Raw genomic sequence first — 27,000 nt, 5'->3', positions numbered from 1 at the left:
ACGCTACAGGCTCCTCTGTATTTCAGTGGCGGCCAAAGCAATGGTATCCCATGTTCCTGGTGATTACAAATCTGGAGGAATCTTAATAGATAGGCCAAAACATCTGGACACAGTGGTGTCCATCTGTTTGCACAACATGTGTACACCCTCACACCCCACCAGTCCTTCTACCCAAGTCTGCTCCACTCCCCACCCGGCCCTCAAGGATTTGCCCATCAACATCTGCCAGATGTGGTGAGCTCTGTGTGGAGGTAATGGTTTATGGAGAGGATCACTGGACTCCATGTAGCATCTCTGTGTGAGATTTACATTGCCTTTAAGAAGCTTGTCTTCACAAAGCTTTTTAAGTCAAAGTCCCATTCTTGAAGAGCGTCTTGTTTAATGTTTGATGAAAGATCCGGTGTCTTGGAGCATACTTGAGTTCTAGCTCGGAACAAATGGATGCGGGAATATTACAGTTGAAAATGGATGGAAATAGTTCATCAAAGCTGACTCACATTTGATTTATTCAATTTGCTCAGAATTTGCTGGGTTTCTGTTGAGCCTGCAGAAATATTGCAATAATCATAAAATAAAACATCTCCTATCAAAACGGACTGCTGCTACATCTCCACGTCTACATCTATGATGTTTTTTGGTATTTTCAATAACCTGAAACTCATTAGGTTTAGTGTGCCTACTTCAGTGTGTCAACGTCTTTTCATTGGTGGATTATTACAGGAGGGACGCTCAAACAACCTAGCATTACATACAAGGATTCTCCAGTTCCTAGTGGCTGGATTCATCTCAGAATTAGGGCACGTGGCCTGTCTATTAGTCAAACTGCTTCCATGTGCCAGGAGATCACCAGAGAAAATTAGAGCAAAAAGCGATTTTTGACGTTTCTCTCTTTAAGAGATTAATAATCTTGGCGGTGGAGAATTGACTGGAAATCTTTTCTGGAAAATAATGAGCAGAGAAACATTTACTGATTAGTTTAATCCCAGATAATCTCATTTGATGACACCATGAAACCCAGCCTTGTAATCTGGCCCTTAAAATAACATAATTTTTGCTTTACTTTACTATAGCAAGCAAACATGTGAAGAAGAGGGTTGCCACTTTTTGATCACCATAAGTGATTAAACAATTCATTATCTAAGTACTATTTTTTCCCCTTTCAATACTATCTTCAGTTTAGCTCAGAAGTCTGGCAACAATTTAGAACATTATGATTTGTTGCATTTTATGAATGCCAATATTTCCCTCTTTTATTATTTTTAATTAAGAACGTTTTCACAGAATTTTTAACTAAATGAACCTCCTTAGGAGTATGTCTAAAAGAGAATAGGGAAACCATCAAATTTCGTTTGCTATCCTATGAGTATAGATATGATCAACTGTATCTGTAATCTAATCAGGGCTGAATATTGTGATTTAAAATGAAGCTAAATTAAATATGTTAATGGTCATACCTTTATCAGTGTATTTGCTATTAATATTATTAAAAGAGGTGGTGCTCAAAGCACATTAGATACTTTAATTCTGAGAAGACACTGTGCATGACCCTAATAATCTCAGATAAGCATTTAAATATTATTTATGCCATAAAATAGCTTGATAGAACTGCAACATGTTAAATTAATGCTTTGCACCACTGTGTCCCACGAACATTTCTGCATCACAGTAGTCAACAAGGATTTTGATCCTAATGGACACATGCCCTAAAAGCAGATTTCTAATAGCTTCTCATTCAGGCCATAGATTAATGAAAGAGTAAACGAATTTAATGTATTTCATTTAATTATCTTGTGTAAGACGATTTTTCTAATTGCTTTTTAAATCAGGGAGGCAGAGATGATACCATTTGCCTCGCTTAATGAAAGCATTTGTAAAACTGTTGTTTCATTCAGCTACCTCAGGTGACATCTCTGGTCACCAATCCGATGAGGTTACCACTTGCGCCTAATTTCCCAAATTACTTTTACACTTAAGGAGCTTCATTTTCTCCTGGCACCCCGGGTTTAAACTTGAACCGCTGAAATAAAGCTGATTTGATGGCTACGTCAAAACAATTTAGGTTTTATCCTAATATCTGTCTCGCAGGAAATTTGGCTGAAGGTCGGATTACCAACTTTAATTACTACAGGAGAATCTCTTCACGTTAGTCTGCCTGAGCGAAAGTGTGCATGTGGGGCACACGTGTCAAGCCACCAATCCTCACACCTAAACATATCTAGACGATACAGTGAGTTATCGGTATTGTTAAACACTGCGTTAAATGTGAAAAACATGTAACAAGTAGACGATAAATATCCTGTGTAAGACTGCATAAGTGCATTTATTTACACACATATTGCAACCTCTTTTATTACGCAGCCTACACAAGGTAATTAATTTGGTGAACCTCGAAAAGTCTCACTTGTTTATTTGTCCCGTAAATAAATGATCTTTCCTGAAGTGCTCACCAGGGGAAACATTTAATTTATTTCTCAAGACAAAGACAGAGTGCTGAGGTCTTTAACTATTTTATGGTTATGATGAATTATCCTGTATAACATAGTTTTCCCAGAAGTGGCTCACTTGTTGCTATACTTTGTTTATAAACATTTAGATGTCCCTCATAAAAAAGTATATGTATTTTGGATAAAACACTGGAACGAATGTTATTTTCGAAATGTTTACCTCTTGTAGGAAAAGTTCTCGGCTATATACACAACTCATAGAATTCATGCCACTTAAAGCGTTTAAGTGTGTGAGTGCATATCACCATATCTTACAAAGCAATCTAAATATGGATAGGCCTACATAGACATTATGTAGAGCATTAAATGCATATAGCCTAACCTATATGCAAAATAAAATAAATAAAAAATAAATAAAAAAATCAAGCGAGTTCCTGCATTTGCTAAAATAAACGATTTACCAACAGGAAAACATACATCCAACACAACAAGTAACGTGGCTGTTTGTCCGTGGGGCCTACCGTCTAAGTGAAATCTGCCATCTAGAGCGAAAAAAACTACTTAGGACCAATTCAAATAGAGGGAAGAAAATCCTTATCGGATTTAAGGGAAAATTGGTGGCAATTAATCCTTTGGGATTGAAAAAGGGAAACGCCTCCTCTTAGTTGACATCCCTCACATTGAATCTGATTGGACGCTCAAGTTCTGGGGGACGTGGATAAATTGCCCCGCTGATGCACTCTCCCATCTCATCCGTTTGAGCTTTAGAGGAAGAAAGAGAAAGTCAGATTTACCGATGACCACCATGACAGGACGAGAGGATGCTGCGGACGAAAAACCAAAAGTCAAGATTTTAACCCCATCTTTTGGAATCGACAAAGCACGGCTCAATGGCTCTGGATTTAGATCGAAGGGTTTTGCCATCACCGACCTGCTGGGTCTCGAATCGGAACTCCAGCCCCATCAGTCAGGGCATGGTGGTGGCGGCAACCATGAACCGAACACGGGAATAGGAGGGTTCTCTTTCGCTGGAGGCTCCTTGCCACTTGGTTTGGGGTTCCTGTGCAGTTTGGCGGCGCAGCAACCACCTGGCGCTCCGTGTTTCCTACCAAGTCATATACCTCTTCTTCAATCCAGGACTGAGAGTCAATTCATGCAAAACTTGGAGCAGCAGAGAGACGCCTATTCTGGTACTTATCTTGGCCTATCGAATTACATGCTTTAATTTATTTTGGTCAACTGAGATACTTGGAGCTGTCCACTGTAGCCATGATTGTAGCGGTGCTGAAACTGGCGTTCGCTACATTTACTAATCTAGCATTAGTTTTTCACATCATAAAACTACATAGGCTACAAATATATGTAATTTACTGGTAGGCCTATTTGGTGTGTGCGATAACATGCTGGCTTTGAAAGTGTACTTAATTCCCTTTAAGTACATTTTAATCCAGCAAATAAAACAACAAACATCCCAAAACTCAAGTATGTAGGCTAATGTATAACGTTTAAGATCTAAATGCGTAATTAATGAATATCAAATTCATCAAATGTCATTTCAATAATTTCAATTCTTTTTTTTCCTGGCAGATGACGATTGCCTATCTGGGGATAGAAACGATGGCAAAAACTCAGGAAACTCTCAAAAAAGAAAGAAACGGAGGCACAGGTATGCTTGCTTCATGTTTCTATTATGATGAAAAATTGAGAGGTCATTATTGTATTGATATTGAAAAGTAAATTTAACTGTGTTTTTAATGGATTCCATTTGTTTTATAGGACCGTATTCACCTCTCATCAACTGGAGGAGCTGGAGAAGGCTTTCCAGGAAGCGCATTATCCAGATGTTTACGCACGGGAAATGTTGGCGATGAAGACAGAATTACCAGAGGACAGGATACAGGTAATTGCACGAAATCACGTCTGGCATAGGCCTACAAACTGCGCCAACAACATCAAGCAAGATAATCAATCCTTAAATCCTTGAACAGCTTAAAATGATGCGCTGTGTGTTTGAAACAGGTATGGTTCCAGAACCGCCGCGCCAAGTGGAGGAAGAGGGAGAAGTGTTGGGGACGCAGCAGCGTGATGGCAGAGTACGGCCTCTACGGTGCCATGGTTCGCCACTCCATCCCCTTACCGGAATCGATTATCAACTCCGCCAAAAGCGGCATGATGGGCTCGTGTGCTCCCTGGCTTCTAGGTGAGCCAGCAGGTTGTTCACCTCTATTAATAATTTTGACTCAAATATGTATTTAATCATGAATACATAGCTGAGACGTCTGGTGAAAGTGATTCAAGTAAACCATGTAACATGATTACTTTGTTTTGGTAAATAAATAAGTAGACTTCAGTTTTATTTGTGGTTTCAGAATATCCCGATACGCGTTTAACTTTGAATTTGAATTAACGATTAACTTTCTCCTTCAATGCAGGAATGCACAAAAAGTCGTTGGAGATTACCAAGAAGTCCCCCGGTACTCCGGATTCCACCCACTCCGACTCATACAGCGAAGAGGCAAAGGGGAAGGACAGCGACATTTCCTGGTCGAACAGGGCCAGTGCAACAGACGACATGGAGGACATGGCTATTGACCTATCGAGCACTTCCAAACAGGAGAATAAAAGCACTTTGAAAACTACGCCGCGGATCAGTGACACGAACAGCGATTCTGACAACGAAAGTTAAATGTTTTCTTATTTAATGAACGAATACGGACTATGAGGAACAATATCAACTTGAGGACTAATTTATTCAAGCTCTGGGCAAGGCGCCCACCATCTTTTTAGAGATGTATTTGTCTTTTGGTTTTTAATTGTCATTGTTTAAGTCTCTTTGTTTCAAATATGAGAGTTTGATGTTTATTGTTATTATTCATTCTTGTTTCAATCATTAGTACTTAAGAAGCCATACTGGTTTTGCCAATTAGTGGTGAGAGCACTACTGATTCCAGAGTTTGGATTGAGCCTCTCAAAGTTCCCTTTATATTTGATCATTTTAATGCTGACTCAGTTATTTCAGTTAAGTAATCAGACTACCCTTGCAATTTAAAGACAGTGAAAATTGGGGGTATAGTCATATTTCCACCTGTTTTTTTTATTGTGTTGTGTTGTCAATGTTTTGGGGGACACCTGGTACCTCGAATACGTAAAGGCTTTTCCATGAGCCCAATTCTAAAGCACTTTAATTGTGTTGATGCTGAATGTCATATAAAATCTCAAGAGAAAATGTACTAACAACAGAATCAACCAAACACGTGGACAAATAAAATATATATGCTATGCATTTCGTTGTGCATGTATCTTGATTTTAAACAGTCATTCCATAGTATAACCATTTATCCATTTATTGTTATTACTTCAGCTATGGGGTTACCTAAAAGAAGGGTGGCTATGGAGGAAGAGTGGAGAAAGAACAGGGCCTCAAAAATAAGGCTGAGTACTGTTGGTGACAAGGAAATCTGACACAAGGAAACAAGTTGGTGACAAGGAAATCTGACACAAGTCTGTAAAATTCAGCAGCATCACAGAGAAATCCTTACAATATTTTCTTTGTGATATAGATAAATTATTCATGTTGGTTTTAGTTATAAGCATTAACCATGTGTGTGCCTTCAAGGAAAACTCCTTTAAAAAATGTTTTAAAGCAAACATGTTTTTTTCCTGGAAGACACACACGCCTTTTTTTTTTTTTTTTTTTTTTAAAGAAAAGAAAAAGAAAGAATTGTGAAGGCATATAGTTTGAGTACTGATGTCATGAGCAATGGGGTCATTCCACGACCCATGATGCCAGGCTACATGACACACTAATGCTGGATTTAGCTGAAACTCATTCAGCATTGTTGATGATTTAAAAGCGTTGTGCGGCCATACAGACGTCATCGCAACGACCACATTTAGAACTTTTAAGGACATTTGTTATGCTTTATTTATCAACTTTATATGAATTTATAAACAGGACATAACTGACATCTCAGTTTATTTAATAGACATTAAAGTTGATCAAGTCTGCATGGATTGCTGGACTAGTCAGATGAACAACATGATAATGAAAAAGTAAACTTAATTAACATAGATTACTCTGCTTCAATTGTTTCTGCAGGTGAATGACACAGGAGACGTCCAAATGGTCCATCACACCCTTTGAGAAATACCTTCTTAGTGTCTCAATTAGGATGACCGACTTTAACTCCTCATGGCCCATCTGAACCTCCAGCAAATTAGATGTCAAATTCAAAACTGTTTCAAGAACTGAAGGACAGAATTATATAGGAGAAGGAAGTTTTCCTTGTGCTGAACAATTGAGTGCCATAATTAGAAGAGTTTACACTTTTGTTTATGTGAAAGAAGGGATGTTTTCATCATTTTCAAATGGCAATTTAATTGCTCAGATTGTTTGATTGTTACAGATTGTACCCTTGGTGCATCTGCAAGTGATACAGCAAGGTTGTCCTTCAAACACAATCTGCACAATGTGGTTGCCTTTGTCAAACAATGTTTTTCAACCTTAGTGACTTGTATTGTTTACCACAGAAAATGCTTTTGTTGACAGGTCATACAAAACCATTAGACACATTGCTTTGAGCTCCATAAGCCCTATTGTGGCGGCTTTACCAGCTATTAAATACACTTACCGCCATGACCGTTGCCCCAGTTAGTTTATGGTCCTTAAGATACACATAACATCTAGTTTTGTTATTTCAAATGTGAAGGTTAATCTTTAAAATCCTCCTCGCATAATCATGTATAATTCCCACTTAATGGTCTACAAATCATATAATTGCACCCTGCCCCCTAGTTTGCTTATTGTGCCCTAAAGCCCCAGAGCATTTAATCTCATTTTATTTTTGAAATGACAATGTTGACTGTATCTCTTCTGCATAGTTAGTTAGACAATAGCCTCTTGTAATGTCATTCCTTATATGGTATGTTTATTTTACCACTATATTTTAACTTTGCCACTACCAATAGAAATGCAGTGATGACATGTATGACATGAACCTAAATGACCTAATAACACTGAGACAATCGAATCATTTACATAATGCATACACTAAACCTAATCAAACAAGTAAGTTTGCAAAATATTATGTCAACTATGGCTATAGTGCATATAGTCTTGTGCAATATAGCTAACACTTCAACACACACACACACACACACACACACACACACACACACACACACACACACACACACACACACACACACACACACACACACACACACACAATGCCCACACATTTATTTTCAATGTATTTGTCTTGTGTAAAATGTATTTTCAATATGAGCACTGAAAACACTGAGAATAACAAAATGATTATCCTACTGTTAGCTATGCCATGCTATAGATACTGTATGTTATTGTTTTTTCTATATGGATAAAAGAAAAACAGATTAGGAGGAGGAAGCAAAACCAAAAACACAGACTAGTGAGATTAGAGCCACTTCCCACAGACTGATCACTCTGAATGAGGGGTATTAAATCTATTAAAACGTCATCAATCATAATACACACGACAAATCCTTGAGCCACTTTCATAGCCCACTATACCACCCCCGATTCACAAAATGACAATTATATGATGGCACTATTGTTAAGCATTATTAGAAAATAAAAGAGTGAATAATCATGTATATTGTTAAATCCTCTATAGAGAATACAATATTGAATAACCTTATTTGCATGGGTGATTCAATATAATGTAACACAAACAGAATTAAATTATAATCTTATAGGGCTGTTTTTTTCTGTATCTGCAGCGCTGATCTGAATGTACACATCAGTTATTTGCATTTGAAATGTAATTGGAAACATGCATATCTCATATCTAACATATGACAAAATATTTCACTGAATAGTCAGTGTTACAACATAGTGCTATGTTCTTCAGTCTGTGATTCAAATAGGCCCACACATTTAATGAAAAAACATATCAAATATGTGGTAATGATCATCCCAGAATAGCCACTGAACACACAAAACTGTGAATAAGCTGTGCTTTACAACCATTGAACTGGTCCACCACAAATTCAGTATTTAGTTAGGCAGATAATAGAAACATTGTGCAGAGATACAAGATACAAGCACCAACTTTCGCACAGTTATTCTTTGGGGCAAAATCCAAGATAGCTGCCAAAAATGTACCCAACTAAACTAAACTAGAAATGCATGTACTGGCTCAATTTCACCAACGGTAACTTTGAAAATCAGGCATATGAGTCAAAAGTTAGGCATACATGTACATATACATACATTAACACAACATCCAAAAAGCCAAAAGGCATGTTTTGATATGAGAGATGATATGATTTTTTTTCACTCACACATTTGTGGAATCACTCATGTTTAACCCCCACCGCCCCCTATCAGGGCTATCAGTGAAATGGAGGAGGAGGGGAGGAGGGATAACCTTGCGAACGCTGGGGCGTTTGGCATATAGGACAAGGAGGCTGGATCATCTAAACTTAAATTAAATGTGATCGTAGCCTTATTTAAATTCTGCAGGCAGCTTTGCACACCCATTACTCTGTGAAATATCTCACTGACTTTTTACTCAACACATAGCAAACCCTATGTCATGATTAACAGCAGACCTTACCGAATACGAGGAAATAAAGCATGTTTCTGTCCAATAAGTGGTTCCCAAGTAAATCAGTTTTCAGTTCCATTCAATTTAATTCTTATTTGAAATAGACAATGTGCAAGAATGTAACCTTTTGATGCATTGCACCAGAGTTAGCCTTAGGCTAGTTTACATCTGCAGTCCCACAAGAAGCACAAAAAAAATATCTTAAAATCAAATTATCGCTCAATAAATAAAAAACAAGTATCAAATAGCAATATGCTCAAAAATGAGTAGATTGTTTGTGTAGTATCCCACAGTGGTGATATCTTAGTGGCTTTTTGTCAAACACTTTCAGAGCCTGTGTGTACAAGTTTTAAGGAACAGAGTAAGGAACAGTTCCAGTTCCTTAGTCACTCTGTCCCTTAGAACTTGGTGAACCATAATGTCAGTGTGTTTACAGTTTTTTTTTACAACTGTTTCCACACATTTTGTCTCTTTTGTCATAATATTTTTGATACATAATGGACAGTAGTACACTGTTGCTCAAAATCTAAAACTCCTCTGTTTTAGGGCTTTCATACAAGAGTGAAATTCATCTACAGAGAGAAATAGGGAATAGGGAATTTTCCAAAATACTTGGCTAGCTTTACAGCCAACAAGAAAAAACAAGATATGCCTAAGATATGCCTAGATATGCAAAGAAAGAAATTACTGACTACTTTTCAAATTACTTAGCCATAGAGTATCCCACCATCATGGTTCATCATTATCTATTCACAGGCCTACATGATACAATGATTGGATGGTGTATGAGTGATTACACATGTGAGGATAAGTGTGTCATTTTTATGTTTTGATGCTTGAAAAACGAAATCAAGTTACTTCCTGTTATTTTTTGTGTGTTAGGTAGAAAATTGTGTGTGGTGTTTTAGAAATAGGTTTATTTATTTATTTTTTAGTAAATTGATTAGTGTAGGTTTTGCAGAGTTGGTGTGGGGTTAACCATATGGTGTTTGAAAGATTTTTTTTGTAACAAGCAAAGATTTAGTGTGAGAAACTGTAACTGGCTGAACAACAACACTGACCACTTCTGCATAATGTCATGGAGTGCTGAAATGTACGTATTTTGATCATATCTGAAGTGAAACTCAGCAAGCAAATAATGTGTTGTGGTTGGGAAGTTATTGCAGTATCATAACTATGAAATATTTCCATCCATATGAAAATAAGCAATTCTAGCCTGTGTGTGTGTGTGTGTGTGTGTGTGTGTGTGTGTGTGTGTGTGTGTGTGTGTGTGTGTGTGTGTGTGTGTGTGTGTGTGTGTGTGTGTGTGTGTGTGTGTGTGTGTGTGTGTGTGAGTGAGTGAGTGTGTGTGTGTGTGTGTGTGTGTGTGTGTGTGTGTGTGTGTGTGTGTGTGTGTGTGTGTGTGTGTGTGTGTGTGAAAAACATAGATGCTACAACAAAGATTAAAACATACTCTCTAAGTAAGCAACTGTACTTATCTTAAAAATAGTCTACGCTTGTGAAAAACGGGTAGCTTATGCAGCTTGACAAAAATGGCAAATTCCAAGTTCACATACTAGAATTGTGAACGCCATCTTGAATTTTCGAGTGGCCAATCGGGTTAAATGATTATTATTCTGCCCGAGAACAACTGTAGCCTAATTTTTTTTTCCCCGCTATAAAATTGCTTTATCCTTTGTTTTAGGTCATGGTTCTACCACACTAGGCCTTTGCCAAGCCTGCCTTCCCTGACATGCTCATAAATAGAAACGAAAGTAGCCTACAGTGAAGATGTTTGTCCACTGGGCGACAGCACAGTTCTCTTATAAGGAATTGTGTAAAGTAATGTGCCACGTGTATATGACTTTTTATTGTGCTGGAGCAACAGGTTGCACGTTATATTGTGCTTTTTATTCTTTATTTTATTTTTCTATTTTTTTGCAGATTACTTAGGCTTCATGTTAATTTATCGGCAAAATAAGTTAAAGTGACAATGGTCAAACACTTATTGCAAAGCTTTTGTATAAGGTGTCATAACTTATTTATAGCCTGCTCTAGCCTACGCTACTTGAGAAACAACTAGTCACGAAATAGCCCATGCATACAATTGGCATATTTTTGGTCATATTTTTTTTCCCAAAAAATAGCGGTGCTAGTTATTACATGTTCATTGCTGGAGTACTATAAAATATGGTGTTGCTCAACTTTAAGATTACAGCTGCATACTGACGATTTCAGTGAGCAGGGTTCTTACAAGTTATTCCGGCTTTCTTACGCAACACAATTGCTCAGACACGAAGTGCCGAAGAGATATAGATGGGGATGTCCAACGGATCCTGGCTTTTGATAACTTTCACTTACTTATCCCTGCCTTCCTCTCTCTTACGCTGCCTGTAAAAACTTGAGAACGCACACAGAACAGCGGTCTCCACATAGAGGACGGAGTATGGCCGCACATAGGAGCCGTTCAAGTTTTTTATCTCTCGTCAACAAAGGGACCGTTTCATTTAGGAAAGACTGTTACCAAAGAGGTGTCCCTGTGCATTTTATACGAACAGTATCAAGCACAGGCGCGAAGAAGAAAGAGTTACTGCCGCACTTAAGCTCAACTCTTGCTGGTCGCTCATATACAGAATTGTACGAGCTGTCAGTGAAGAATTCCGAGAAATTTTGGGGATCAATCGCTAAAGAGAGATTAACATGGACCAGACCATTCGACCAAGTGAAGGACTGTGATATTTCTAAAGGAAGAATCAACTGGTTTCTTGGAGGACAACTGAACGTCTCTGGTAATAAGAACAAGTCCATTGATGATACGCTACAAGTTGTTCTTAATCTGATTACGTAACCACGATTCGAGCCAAAACCCCACACCCTAGTCCATTACTTTATGCACACACAACATTCATGTGTTTGTTTCATTATTAAAAGATGAAAATAAATATAAATCTATCGTCTATCAGCAACGTGCATCATGCTGGGACATTGTGAACCAACTTATTAGCACTGTTTCAATTCACTATAAGCAGACAAAGCACTGTGGTCACGACTGCTAAATTCACTGTGTGATATTCTGGTCGGCAGTGAACTGTTTGGATGTTCACGTTGCGAGTCATCCCGATAAACTCGCCCTGGTGTGGGAGAGAGATGAACCTGGCACAGAGGTTAAAGTGACCTACAGGTAAGCTGAACAAAAGACTGGAGTAACGTGCAGTCGGAGAATCAACTGATATCCACCGCTTGCAACTAATGAAGCATAAATGCATGCAAACTTGATCTAATGCAACTTGTTGGTTGTACCTTGTAGGATTATAGCGCAGTGAGTCATTTTGAGTCATCCAGGCTTTTTGCTTTGCAAAGGCAAATACTCGCTTGGTCTGCTGAGGCAGTGGTTATTGTTTACATGTTCATCACCAGTGTTGTGGAACAGTGCTACTCTAACCCACGTCAAGACAATGAACAGAAGCACAAGTCTCTTTATGTTTTATGTTTGTGTTGAACGTTGTTTATGCTGAATGTAAGATCCAACTTTTGTGTTGTATAAGGGGCAGAATGGTTTAGGTTTCCATGCCAGAGCCTCACATATGCATTCCTCGTGCTGGCAGATAAAAAATGTTGTAACTGCTGTAGTACTTAAGAACTTCCTGTCTCAGAGTACAAACAGGATACTTGGGGCTCTGTCACAGATAGCTGAACCCACAATGTGTGCACTGTGAATGAAGTGTGTAAGGAAATCATTTCTGGGCACTCAGAGCATTGTGACGAAAAATGTGAAGGGTTTCATGAGGGCAACGTTTATTTACATAGCAGAATGACAAGGTCTTTAACTGTTTCAGAAGGCCCACGGGTGGGTTTTACATTACAATACATGACACCTATTTCAAACCTGTGCATATTACTGTAAAACCTCGTCATTATCGCTCCACAGGGAGCTGTTGGAGACTACATGCCGGTTGGCCAACACTCTCAAAAGCCATGGGATTCAGAAAGGGGACCGAGTGGCCATCTACATGCCCGTGTCGCCCATTGCAGTGGCTGCCATGCTGGCCTGTGCTCGCATTGGTGCGGTGCACACGGTGGTGTTTGCTGGCTTCAGCTCAGAGGCTTTGGCAGGGAGGATCCAAGATGGTGAGGAGAGAGAGTGTGTTTATGTCTGTGTGTGTGTATGACAGAGAGAAAGTGTGTATGTGTGTGTGTGTGTGGATGTGTGGGTGTATGCATTAAGTAATTACACCATGTCAGTCTCAATGCATCACAAAGGAACATAAGCATACAGTTATCATATTTCTTATGCAGGCATGGTTGGATGATTCAAAATGCAGCAGCTTTTGGACAAAGGTGACTGCTGACCACTTTACAGTAAACATAAACATGACTTCACATTATTAAACCACAACATTAACGGTGGAATTACATATTGTAACTCACAGCCAACAGGAAACAATGTTTCCACATGCATAGTGGCAGGAACATTCTGTTGAATGTGTCAGCTGTTGTGAAATGATAGGATTACCGAAATTTCATCATAGTTGTTAAACAATGAGGTTGAGGTTTATCAGGGGTTTCAAACTCCTTTTTAAGCATAACAACTAAGACTTCCTTTTACCTTGACATTTTTGTGCCGACAAAAATAGATGAATGTAGAAACCTCATCAGTGCTGTCTGTCACTGCATATTTATGAGATATACTCCACGTTTGATCTCCACAGTTAGCACAGTTCACTCTTCCGCTCACCTTGAGAGGGGTGATAAGTGTTGCATGTGTCAACACTGCACACACTTCCCAGAAGTTCATGTTTAAAGTGGAACGTCAAGCAGAGATAAAAAGTGGTTCTGGTTTGTTTTGGACACAGCGCTTATTCCTGAAAAGAAAAAGCTGACATAAGAGCAGTTTTTTCCCTAGTGGCATCTAAACTGTACTCCAGAGACTTCTAAACCACTAGAGGACGTGAAATAGAGCGGGCCCTCAAGGTCGCAAAATACCTTGCTGTAGCTTTGTAGGATACGGTAGAGTCTTACGTAATACGTTTATGCATGGGGAATGGGTTGGAGTAGAAAATAAATCACTGAAGACTTTTATTATCTTAGGCCTTGAGGCAACCATATCACTGGCTAAATCTGTGAAAATCATTTGGGAATTAAATCCATTGGTTTTATTGACATCCAGTCAAAAACATGTATACCTTGCATATAGTGTAGAGAAGATTACAACATAATTAAACGGAAATATGTGCCCCTACCCCTCTGCTTGGTTTATCATGGCAACATCCGCCAGGACTTAAACCACAGAGCTTTTGTGGCTTTTGCATGAGACTGAACAGGTGCTGTATGACCCCACTAATTCTATTGGAGACGGACATGATGTGATCAGATAAGAACCAGCTCTCGTTTAATGCATTTGAACTGTTGTGGAGGTTTGTGTGTGTGTGTGTGTGTGGGTGTGTGTGTGGTGGGGGTGGGGGTGGGGGGTTACAGATGATGTAAGTTTGGTACTATATGTCCTCCAAAATATTTTTGCTCTTATAGAAATGATAAATGCAGTCATAACATCATTGTGTCATACTTGGTTACATTATACTGCTCATTACTTTGGTTATTGTATGGGGCTCGTTGCCGGACAGTTTTAGAATAAAGGGAAATTAATTTAGCTTTGTAGGGGTCTGACAACAGGCAGATTCCCCTTTGGGCCACTGCCATCTGAGTCCCTCTAAATATAGCATACAGTCAGAGTATGCACGTGTAGAACAACTTAGAGAGCATTTTGAGCATGTCACGGAACATTCCCTGGATTCTGAGCGCCAACTCATTCTCCACTCGGTTTGCCTGTCCTTCCCAGCCCAGTGCAAGGCCGTGATCACGTGCAACCAGGGCGTGAGGGGGGGACGTGTCATCAACCTGAAGCCCACTGTGGATGCTGCTGTGAAGAGCTGCCCATCTATCACACATGTGTTTGTAGCTCAGAGGACCACTAACACAGTCCACATGGGGGATCTGGACATTCCACTGGAGGAGGTACAGTAAGACTGTAGGGTAACTCTAGGGCACAGGCCAGATGCCTTCTGGGAAATGGACGATATGAGCTCAGCTCAAGCACTACTCAAAGATCATACTGAAATATAGACAAACGTGAGCTTTGGACTTCTTTGGCTCATTCTATGGGAATCTGACCCCCTGAGAGTCCTTGACCTTGAATGAACACAAACCACTCAAAAAACCAACCACTCAATTGAGCCTGCTGCTGTGATGTTATGGGCCTGTTTGTTTTCCAGGCTATGGCCAAGGAGTCCGCCGAGTGTCCTCCAGAGCCAATGGGGAGTGAAGACATGCTCTTCATGCTCTACACCTCAGGGAGCACGGGCAAGCCCAAGGGTATCGTCCACACACAGGCCGGCTACCTTCTCTACGCGTCTCTCACGCACCAGGTGGGTGCAGGGTTCACCTGTCCGCCCGGCTCTTTGTCTTTGAGAGTTGTTTGTTTGTTTTTGTGCAGACTTCAGCCAGATGGATCTTGTGTGTGTGCATAAGCAAACTAAGCATGCTATGATGTCAACAGTATTTTCGCTCCAGTCATAAACATGTTTGTATTTACATGAGCATGTATGACATGCAAAGGGGTTTGCTTTGCAACACTTGTATGTGTTTTTTTTTTCCACAGTCTTACATAGAATGCATCAACGCGTTGCATGATGCAAGAACAATAAGGAAGACTTCAGCAGATCAGTGGCATATGAGATATATTTTGAATCTGTTTGGAATTACCAGATCATAACACACAGATTAAGCGCTAAACTGTTGTGTACAACTAGCGTGTTTGCTCTTCCAGCCGTATGTTCCCCCTTAGATGTGAGAAACCTTGCTCATCTTCCATGCACCATACGGGAGCAGATTTAGGCCTCTGTGAAACAGAATTAGCTTGTTTTTGTGACACGCTGAAACATCTGTCTTCTCTCTAGGTCGTGGTGTGGGTGTGGCTGTGGGTGTGGGAGCGTGGGTGGGTGAGGTGGGGGGTGGATTGTCAGCAACAAAGCTGTGTGATGATAATATTGACCACGATGTTGTTTGTAATGACTGTCAGACAACACGGCATGGATGAATCCGCACGAGATGTGCTGCTAATTTCTAAGTAGCTTACCGGCTCAGTGGCACACAAACAGACATTAGCTTCCCATCCTCATCCTGTCCCGTTGGCACTCTGCACGTTTGGAATCAAATAACAGACAAAAGCTGCTTTATTCCGCATCACCCCTGCAAACTCTGAGCATCTTGGCAGAGCGCCAGGTGAACCTGTAGCATTTTGTTAACACTCACTGTGAGCAAGATGCACCATGGGGATGATGCATGTGAATGTTTCCTCTCACAAACAAACCCAGGGTTTTCTTATCCTTGGCCAAAATGTGATCTGCTTCATTTGGGGACACTGGCTTGGTGAACAATACAAATGTTCCACTGATAGTAATTCATTTCCTTCAGAGCTCATTAATTGCTCATTTGTTCTTCATAAGGCCAATATATTGTGATGCTTCAGTTCATGTTATGACTGTGACACTAGTGTCAACATCATGCTCACAATATGACCACTGCTCTAATCTCACCTAGGCCCTTTCTCTTTGCAGTATGTGTTTGACTACCAACCGGGCGATGTGTTTGGCTGTGTGGCAGATATCGGCTGGGTGACTGGCCACAGCTATGTTGTGTATGGACCATTATGCAACGGTGCTACCACTGTGCTTTTTGAGAGCACACCTGTGTACCCAGACCCAGGTGAGATATCAGTGCAGGTTGTGTCAACAGCGGCTTTTGTGAGCGTCTGCAAAGAGCCTCATATACTCCAGAGAGGATTATTCCCCTGTTCCCCGTGTGAACGTTCCATATACTGTATGCTCACAGCTTATCAAGTATTATCTTTCTGTATCGCTCTGAAAAGTCATGCGTACTGTATTCATGTAGGAATATTGAAGAAGTACGATAGACGATGGGAGACCCCTGCCCCAGGATTGTGTCATTTTAGGAGATGACCTTCCCTCATTCGCACAGGATAAAAGCTGGCCAGTCAGTTAACAGTACTGCCTCAGTGCAGTGGTAACGAGGTTGATGAATGCTGAGGGGCCTAGATAGTGCCTGAGGGGCCTAGATAAGGGCCTATCAGTTAGGCCCTCATTTGTGCCATAAACTCTACAATTCATGATAGACTTAAACTCAATTGCTCAATAACTCATTGACGGTGCCTTTTTATGGTTGAAGGAGTTGTGAATCAAACTCATTGCTGTATATATGTACTACCTACTGTATATTTCATATGTTCGTTTATTACCCCTTGTCACATAGATTTAGATAACTGTGGTACTAGGAAAATTACCATCATGTTAGAACAGAATTTTGTGTTGATGGATAGAAATGTAATGAGAATGTCCGTCAAAGACTGCAATAGCAGCATTTTTTACATAGCCTATGTTGCTTCATTCCTCACATAAATTGAATTTTAGTCACAGCAGAACACCCAACTTTCAAAATCTTTTATCAGTGCAGATGTTATGTATTAATTGCTTGCTGTTAGTGATGATGACTACAAATTACTTGTTAAAGTAATCACCATGTAATCTCAATAGCTACCTTCTTTTGTCATTAAACAATGTAGTCAGGGCTCCATTGCGCTATATATTTTCCATCATCTGTCATTGTATGCTTTGGTGTTATATCACTCATCGCTCTTACTTTTTATTGATAAGTGATGTATGTAATAAGTCTTGATAAACCTTTTCTCCCTGTTGCAGGGCGATACTGGGAGACTGTGCAGCGTCTGGGGATAAATCAGTTCTATGGCGCCCCGACAGCCGTCCGCCTGCTCCTGAAGTACGACGAGAGCTTTGTGAAGAAGTATGACCGCTCCTCGCTGAAAACCCTTGGCTCAGGTCGGAAAGAACAGGAAATGGCACTACAGCACGCCTTTGGACTCACTGTACCCTTAGTCTTGAGATTGCACAGCGGCTACTGTTTATAGCCCTTATAAAATTACGCAGGGGACATTTAGAGCAGTAGGAGAGGGAGACCATTGAGATCTTTTTTTTCTGTGCCAGAGAATGTGCTGTGATCAAAAAATAATTTCAAAACAAATGACTGTGGTCAGGTTAATGAGTTACCCAGGACTGGTTTTGATCTGAGGTTCACCTTGCTGTGGAATGAGTTTTAATGAGCTCTGTGCTCACTGGATTTAACAAAGAGAAGGCAGATTCAGTGCCAGTGCACTGGGCCACTTCTTAATTAGCGTGTGTTTTGTGAACTCAAGGCTGGCAAAGACTTTTTTGGCCAGCAGGGAGGCCAACAGTGTGCTTCTTAAATACTAAACAGTGGACAATCTACTCAGCCAGTGAATTTGGATCCAATTACTTTCACTGAAATAAAAGAAACTGCAGTTACAATGCAGGCGATGAAAGCAGTTCATTGTACTTGACAGGAACACATTCTATCAGTATACAGTGGAAAAGGACTGGAATTTGTTTAGCTTTGTAACAACAAACCACTGAAACAACTGATTGTTCAGATTGTATCGTTCACATTCTACCACAGTTATGATATCTCTACACTCTGAATTGGATTTGTGCATGACAACAGTACAATGTCAAGTGTGTTTAGTGTATACTCAATGGATTGTGTATTTTGTTCCTGTAATTAGTTGGCGAGCCAATCAACCATGAGGCCTGGGACTGGTTCTACAATGTGGTGGGGGATGGCCGATGCCCCCTAGTGGATACTTGGTGGCAGACGGGTAAAGATTTACTCTCATTATTACCCAATTACTTCTATTGTTACTTGTAATATTAGTTATCATTAATACATTTGATAAGTGTTGGCATTTGTTTTATTTGTAAATATCTACAAATATGTCTTGAAACATGGGTTTTCCCATGTTAATCTCTAAACAGTGTTATTGGATTGCTACTCAAAAATTGTCACTCTGGCTGACAAAAAGGCATTAAAGGCAGGTGCTAGCAAATTAAAAGAGCAGATGGCAGCTTCTCTCAAACGAATATGAATTCATAATCAACGCAAGCTGATTATGCTAAGAAATGGAAGAGAAACTAGAAGTGGCGGGCCAGTGCGGATAAACTTCTCTGCGGAAGAAAGAGTGCCATTCTGATGCCTGACTTCATCTGTTGTGGTGGGTTCCGTGTGGAGCCATGCATTAAGTCTGTCTGATACTCTGTTTGTCAGTGGCTTGGCTCTAATTTGCGATTAGCACGTGGAACATCTGCATCCTCTATTGAAAATGAATTAAAATAATCCCCCCCAGCACACACACACTCTCTCTCTCTCTCTCCCTCAGACTTGGTCAGGGAGGTTGTGGCCTAATTCCTCGAAAAACACTTTAGTGTCGTCTCCTTAAACGCACACTTCAGCGAAAAATGCATGTCCATGTTAGGAAACTAAACTTTTGGATTATTTTTGTGCTTTCTCGCATAATGGTAGCAGATAGGATGAGCAGTTATCATATTATTTAGCCTCTTACTGCCCAGTGCACCATTATATCTTGGTGCAACAGGGTCATGGATAATGTTTGTCCAAAGTCTAATGGAAAACGGCCATGGAATAGGGTGTACTTACTGACGCACGTAGATGAAACCAGTGATATATAGGCGATATCAGTAATGTGTTATTTTCCCCTCTCCCCCAACTCTCTCCTCACTGGTCAACATGTCCTCTGTTCCTTTCTTCCAGAGACGGGCGGTGTTTGCATTTCCCCTCGGCCTGCCGAGGAGGGATCAGAAATTCGGCCTGCCATGGCGATGAGACCTTTCTTTGGCATAGAGCCATCCCTCATGGGAGAGAAGGTGACTTTCCTCACAGTTGACCCTTGACCTTTGGCCCTTGTCAGGAGAAGTTAGAGGTCATAAGTTAGAACTCACATAGATTCTGACATAGTTCAGTTCAGGTCAGCCAGTTCAGTAGTTATTATCACTTTAAAATTATGTAATCTTATTACTGGTACAACTCCAAATGTAAATTGTTGCTTTTTTAACAATCTCTGTTAAAGCGTGAAGTAGCTCCTCGGAACTCCTCTAATATAACCCAATTAAATGTGTTTTGCAGAGACAAAATGCTCAAGGATGGGGGTGGCTTTTGTTGTTTCCACCCCCATCCAACCCCCCTCTCGGTCCCTGGTATGAATAGAAGGATGAATGGTGTGCTTAGAGAAGGGCCGATCAAGAGGAGGGGTGCGTGAGATGGGGGTTCAGTAGGCGTGGGGGGATGGGTATGATGGACAGGGTGGCGGGATGTGGGGGTGGTGGTGATGGAAAGAGGGGGTTGGTTAGAGTTAAGGAGACTTTATTAAACTGGGACAGATAATCAGTCGATGATAATCCACCTCCTGAAGTGACTTATGAGGAGAATGCCATCCATATGCTGGCCCGTGCCAACTGCTCTGTGGGGCGAGGCTGGGAGTTCAGTGCGGGGCAGAAGTGAGGGTTTTTGGGGATTAGTTCACCCCGACAGACTGGGTCAAATGTCTCACCCTGGAGTGCTGTCTGGTGGCTTACAGAATACTATTGTTATATAATTTATATGTGTTATTTATACAAAGCAGACATTCTATAGTTATTCAGGTGTACAGATATGGTATATGAATGATACACACCTGACTATATTTATTGATTTCTTCAAGTATTGCAGACTAAAACGGAATGATCTTCTGATCTTGAGTCACCATTACTCCACTCAGACATTTGTCAGTTGCAAATTGACCTGATTTTGTGACCACAAGACTTACTGAATGGCTGATTGGTTAATTAAAACTTAAAGACAATTATGGAAATTGGTGAATTGGCGATTAGTGCATACGTAATGAGTTGGCTGGTGCATACGTAACGGTGGCTTCTGTCTCAGCACTGGTTTAATGATGGTGTCAAAGCATTGGCTGCACACATGTGTTGCATGCTTATCCACTTAGTATTCCACTGCTCAGACAACAGATCATCAGTATAATTAACAAAACGGAATCCTCACCTTTTGTAGTATACTAGATACTATTACTATTAATAGTAATAATAGTAGCAGTAGTTGAAATTACACCATGTAATAATGTTTATGTCTAGATAAAATGGCTTAGATAAAAGTAGTAATCACTGTTGGCTCCATTCATTAGGAAATTCATTAGCTAAATAGGTCTCGAAGGTTACTCCATTTCAAGATCTCTGTGACCGTTTGGCAAAGCTGTTCTTCGGAAATGTCTTGTACTTTGAACTGTGGTTTCACAGCAGCCATAAATCTATAATAGTACTACCTGGGAACTGACCAACTAACAAAAGGGAGGAAAGCACTCCTCTAAACTGCCCTTGTAAAGGTCTGAGGAGTAGGAGTTCCGTCTGTTTTCTTCACCTTTCTCACTCACTGTTGGGTCGTCCGTTTAAGTCTGAAAGAGTTGTGAATCAGAATCCTTCCCTAAAATGTACATACTGTGTATTTCGTATGTCCATTGGTGATTTTGTACTATGTGTATCTCTTGTGTCTTTAGTCTGTATGCGGGAGACTTTTCTAGACACTTTTGTTTATTCCTGGGTGTGATTCTTTGTCGGTAGATACAGTACTAGGTAAGCAGGAATGGGGGCTTTCACATTTCCCATCATCATGTATGACTGCTAATATTTGGCCGAGTGCAAGTGCGGGTTCTCCTGATTAACGACTGTCTGGGAGGATCAGCCTTCTGAGTTAGAACAAGAGGTCACGCCCCCTTTGTTTGTGATATACTTAAGTTTAGAATAGTCCTCGTCTAGTTAGAGGTACGGGAGAATCCTTTGGGTGCAACCTGTGTCTCTCCCTTGATGCGCATCACTGAAAGAATAAAGTCTGTTTTCCTGATTGACCACCATCACCCTGACTGAGTGTCCAGATGACTGTGGCGCTAAGAAAATTACCATAAAGTCTTAATCTCTGCTGCGGCCAGAGCACATTATTCAGTTGACTGGCTTCGAGGAGTTGACCTATGTTGACATCTGCGTTGGACCTCCTCCCTCCTCCCAAACCTCTTTCACTTTGCAATTAAAACGGGCCTGTGTGCGTTTCTCCCGATTACCAGCTTTAGACGGCTTTGAGGGTGTTGTGGTCACTGTACCCTTTTCACTCTTTGACCTCAGGCAGGCTGTTACGCTCTTGCCATATAGCTAAGGCTTTGGGTCTCCCCGGGCAGTTTATGAGGAAGTTGACTTCCCCCACGGTCATGTGTGTGCCACTGTCATATTAGTACAGCATTACAATTTATATTCTATTCAATTCTATTCTATTAATTTACACACGCACACCCGCTGTATACTTATATATATATAATATGATTGTAATGTTGAGGTGGTTTTGCATTGTCTTTTTTATTATCGCATTATTACATAAGCATGTTATCCTTTTACAACAGGGACAAAAAATCATAGGAAATGATGTCACTGGAGCACTTTGTGTCAGTCAGCCATGGCCTGGAATGGCCAGGACCATATTTGGAGACCATGACAGATTTGTGGATGCATACTTTAAGCCATATCCTGGTGAGTGAGTGGATGGGCTCTTGTCTCTTTACCTTCTTTGCAAATAAAAAAAATGACATGTTTAATCTGTATATTATGTGATATTACTCCTCAGGTCATTACTTCACTGGTGACGGAGCTTACCGGTCAGTAGAGGGATACTATCAGATCACAGGACGAATGGATGATGTGATCAACATCAGTGGTCATCGCTTAGGCACAGCAGAAATTGAAGATGCCCTGGTGAGCATACTGCAGGAGTTGGTCTACCGATGTGCTATAATGTATAGCAAAGATGGCATGAGTGTTACAGTACTTGTGTTTTTCTCTGTGTAAGGATGAACACCCAGAAGTACCTGAAACTGCTGTCATAGGTATTTCACATGATATCAAAGGAGAAGGTAAGAAGTCAGAACATAACCTGCAATGATTCAGTGTTTTTGACTTTCACGTATGATACAAATTAAACATGTATGCCAAATATTTGCATTCATTCACTTGAACTGTTACATGTCTTGTGGAGAAATAACAGTGCGTTTCCATGGAGAAAAGAATGAAAAAAATGCTTCCCTTTATAAATGAACGTACCTCATGAAAATGACCAAAAGCTAGGTTGTGGACCTTGTGGTGCAGTTCATGTTCCTATCTCCTGGAAACTCTGAACAGGACCTTTCTCTTGGGGGTGTTTCTGACCTTGACAAGTAACTTAGCAACAAAGTCTTATTTCCCATCCATAGCCCCTCAGTCATTACCTGAGTGAATGATTGAACTCTCGTATTTCTGCAGGCTCTTAAGTGACGCTACTATCTATGGATGAATCATTTACACATGAAAGACATAAAGAGGACAAAGACAATATTCACTTATCCCTTTGCATACAATGTAAGGTATAAAACCTTGCAAGGCCCTTCTCTCACTGAACTAACTTTGGCCCTGTAGCACCACCCTGTGGTAACAAGGGTGTATAACAGTCACGCCTCCCCCTAAACATTTTCATCACGACAATTAATCAGAACATACTAATTGACACAGGTGTGGATGGTTTAAAAATAACATCATTCATTTTGAAATAATATTATATTATTTCTACCTTGTGTTTTGTGGTGTTTTTTTCTAATAACCTTTGCATTATAGTTATTTGAATACCTACTTGCAAAATTATCATCCTGTCTCTCTTTCCCCATCTCTGTAAACAGTGCCTTTTGCTTTTGTGGTCCTGAAAGAGACTGCTGGTCTGGACCATTCAGCTGTTGTTAAACAACTGAAAGACCTGGTGGCCACTAAGATTGCCAAATATGCAGTTCCTGATCACTTTTTGGTAAGTTACATTATTCTGCCCGCACCAGCTCATGAGAAGTCATTTTAAAGCTAAACTGTTGTAATCTGTTTGTATTAAATGTAACTGTTTGCCCATCAACAGATAGTGAAAAGGCTGCCAAAGACCCGGTCGGGTAAAATTATGAGACGCATCCTCAGGAAGGTGGCCATGGAGGAAACAGAAAATCTAGGTGATGTGTCCACCCTGGATGACCCCTCAGTTGTCAAGGAGATTATAGACACTCACATTCAGTATAAGAGCCAGCTGTCGAAGAAGAAATGAAGGAAGAAGGAACATGCAAAGCTTTCCTCCAGAGAAAGAAATTACTTGCGCACAATTTTAATCGTGTGTACCAGGAGTACCTTTAAGAAAAGTATGTAACACACACATTTTCAGTATATACAACTGCAGGTTTTTAGTCATAATTTTTAACCAAATACCAGCAAATCTTCCGATCAAAACAACCAGTAGATATCCAACAGCATCCATACCATCAGTTGGGATACTGTACATTTTTGATCGATGGATTACTAATGAGCACCTAGCCTTTATATTTGAATTGAACTTTGGTGTTTCAGAGTTATCCTTATAATTCACTATGCAGTAATCCAGTAATGTTTAACTATTTTTGAATGCCATCATTTTCTTTTTCTCTATGTAGCCTACACATTCCGGGTTATCTTGACCTCAGTGAATCTACAGTAATGATGATAGGCTTACAGGGGAGCTACACCAGACGCGTAACTGAAGCGTTCCGTTCGCGACGCGTATGTTGCAGCTGGTCGCAGCAGTTAATTATCACTGTAGTCAATGGAAGTAGCTACACGCAACAGTGACGCGTACATTCGAAAAAAATAGACCCATCTTCTAAAATGGATTTTACACGTGTCGAACGGAACGCTTCAGTTACGCGTCTGGTGTAGCTCCCCTGTTACTGTAAACACTTGAATACGAATTTTGACTCTGTGGATCAACTACATTTTACTGTATGAAGTATTGTAAAGAATATGAGATTAATCTAAATGTCTAAAAACCTGCTGTGGACAGTTATAGGCCCACAGACCTTTTCACTGAAAACAGTATTAGGGTTTTGTCGTTTTTACGTTTTTGCACATATTTCCCTTGCCACTATTTCTGTATGCCTTATGATGTTCTGTATTATTTAAATAAAATGTATTGAAATCATTGCAAGTGCACACCTGCTTAATGTTGATGACATAATTAGGTCATTCTTGGCATGCAGTATAACCTTCATAACCTTGGAAAATAAACATCTTGGCTATATTTTTCATAATTTTAGTGTTCTATGATGACATGTTTAACTATTGATACATGTTGGCGTGCTCAGTGACACAAAAATAAATAATTGTTAAGGTTATATTTCCAGCAAAATTCCACATCCCACCTTGTTAGAGTTGTAGACCTGGTAAGATCTAGGCCTATAATCTAATGTGAAATCTAACAGTGTCATGATCTAACATTGTAATATACAGTAGATTGCAACATTTTAACATGTATAAGCCCTAACCCTGAAATTTAAGCAACATATCCTTCAGAAACAGATTAACAAAACATTTTAATTATTATTTATTTATTTATGTATTTATTGCAATTCACCCAAACATTCTCAAACATGGACAAACATTCTCCATAATATAGGCAAATAGGGTGGAACTTTAAGAGTGGTTCAACATGGATAGTGTGGGTATCAGATCTGCTAGGGTTACCATATCTGCTACGTCATAAAACACATTCCGTTTCCGATTCCGTCTATGAGCCAGCCATTACACTTTGCAAATTGAATTGGTCAGAATAGTGTTCACTGTTTTACCTGTGCTCAAAATTAAACTTTCACCTCAAAAGAGATTTACCAGTGCTCAGTCAGTAAACAATACACCCAAAAATAGAAATCTCATTGCTCAAAACAAACAATGTAGTTCACAATCGACAAGAAATTACTACTTTACTTTGCCCTTATTGCAATAATTGCCAATATTTTTTGTTCTTCTTCCTCCTTGTATCCCTATTTTTACAGCACTGTACCCTGTAGCTCACAAACTTGTCCTTTGTCTCTTCCTGTTCTTTGTTGATATGAACCTGCAACCACTCAAGATCTATTGAGCAGTCAGTACTGTAATGAATAGAAAGCACAATGTCTAGGGCCATAGAATTTGTTTACATATTTGTGTCATATAATATATGTAATAATATTGTCGCTCCTCAAGCCTTCTAATAACATTTATTAATTCTAATATGGAAAATAACACAAAGCATTTGTGTTATTATTATATTTGTGTGGAATTGAATAAAAACACCAAGGCTATAGGTGCCTCTCATGCGGAATTGAATAAAAACACCAAGGCTATAGGTGCCTCTCATGTAAAGTTTATACGTCCTCCCTCGCTCCTCGGGCCTCGATCCTCACTGATCTACATAAAGAATGATGGGGCGGCAACAACAATAGTCTATAGCCGTGTTCAAGTTCAACTCCAAATGACCTTTTGCAGCAACGAGAGCTGCCGGTGGCAGCAGGGGCGGGGATGCAAACGCTGCTATGAAGTTGTACACTCTCTACTTCCCCTAGTGTAGACTTGGCTAGACTTGACCATGTGACGAATCACGAGGCACGGACCCGCACGGACCCTTGTGGATATGAGGAGGCATCTAAACACCTGCACATACATCAGGGATGTAAAAGCCAATTAGGGCAAAGACCTGACGTCATGAAGGCAGGGTCCAGGCTCCGCTGCTCTCCGCAGTACCTCCAGAGCGGCTGCTCTGCTGCTCCGCAGCTGCCTGGTCACGCCTTGCTCCCGCGATAAGTTGAGGCCATGTGATACCGACTGCCGAGTCCATCTAGACCATCGTGGACAGATTTTTAACCACGTGCATCTTGTGCTGCGCAGTTTTTGTGCTGCGCAGCCATCTTGAACTCGCCTAATCCCTTTGTCTATCTTTCTTTATGTAGATCAGTGAGGATCGAGGCCCGAGGAGCGAGGGAGGACGTATAAACTTTACAAGAGAGGCACCCTGTCTCATTCCGCCTACTTCTACCCTTCGAACACTTCGTTTTAAGTAGGTAGTGTAGATAACACAAAAAGTCAGTACACTGAAGGTACCCGGATCTCCTTATATAGGCAAAAATGGCAGCTTTGGATCCTTTT

The 27,000-nt window shown here is 40.2% G+C and overlaps 2 protein-coding genes across 2 annotated transcripts; both read left to right on the top strand.

Annotated features, from left to right (window-relative positions):
* Nucleotides 1-3,249: 3,249 nt before the first annotated feature.
* Nucleotides 3,250-5,130, top strand: vsx1 (visual system homeobox 1 homolog, chx10-like). Its single transcript, XM_062520000.1, has 5 exons — nt 3,250-3,634; nt 4,032-4,110; nt 4,221-4,344; nt 4,464-4,644; nt 4,877-5,130. Exons 1-5 carry the CDS (start codon nt 3,250-3,252, stop codon nt 5,128-5,130), a joined length of 1,023 nt encoding a protein of 340 aa, XP_062375984.1.
* A 6,104-nt stretch (nt 5,131-11,234) lies between these two features.
* On the top strand, nt 11,235-25,021 carry acss1 (acyl-CoA synthetase short chain family member 1). The gene is made up of 14 exons (XM_062519343.1): nt 11,235-11,802; nt 12,098-12,194; nt 12,942-13,141; nt 14,850-15,025; nt 15,283-15,435; nt 16,627-16,774; nt 17,785-17,922; nt 18,684-18,776; nt 19,727-19,839; nt 22,413-22,539; nt 22,634-22,761; nt 22,856-22,919; nt 23,715-23,836; nt 23,939-25,021. Exons 1-14 carry the CDS (start codon nt 11,460-11,462, stop codon nt 24,116-24,118), a joined length of 2,082 nt encoding a protein of 693 aa, XP_062375327.1. The 5' UTR covers nt 11,235-11,459; the 3' UTR covers nt 24,119-25,021.
* The last annotated feature ends 1,979 nt before the right edge of the window (nt 25,022-27,000 follow it).

The sequence above is a fragment of the Sardina pilchardus genome, chromosome 18 (assembly GCF_963854185.1).
Source record: "Sardina pilchardus chromosome 18, fSarPil1.1, whole genome shotgun sequence".
NCBI lineage: Eukaryota > Metazoa > Chordata > Actinopteri > Clupeiformes > Clupeidae > Sardina > Sardina pilchardus.
The sequence above is the reverse complement of the archived record's forward strand: the minus strand, read 5'-3'. Positions and strand labels throughout refer to the sequence as shown.

Bases quoted from the DNA above. Each gene is read 5' to 3' on its own strand.
- vsx1 (XM_062520000.1), top strand. From the start codon at position 3,250: ATGACAGGACGAGAGGATGCTGCGGACGAAAAACCAAAAGTCAAGATT. The intron at 4,345-4,463 runs GTAATTGCACGA...TGTTTGAAACAG, and splicing joins TACCAGAGGACAGGATACAG to GTATGGTTCCAGAACCGCCG. The intron at 4,645-4,876 runs GTGAGCCAGCAG...CCTTCAATGCAG, and splicing joins GTGTGCTCCCTGGCTTCTAG to GAATGCACAAAAAGTCGTTG.
- acss1 (XM_062519343.1), top strand. From the start codon at position 11,460: ATGGCCGCACATAGGAGCCGTTCAAGTTTTTTATCTCTCGTCAACAAA. The intron at 12,195-12,941 runs GTAAGCTGAACA...ATCGCTCCACAG, and splicing joins GAGGTTAAAGTGACCTACAG to GGAGCTGTTGGAGACTACAT. The intron at 17,923-18,683 runs GTCGGAAAGAAC...TCCTGTAATTAG, and splicing joins GCTGAAAACCCTTGGCTCAG to TTGGCGAGCCAATCAACCAT.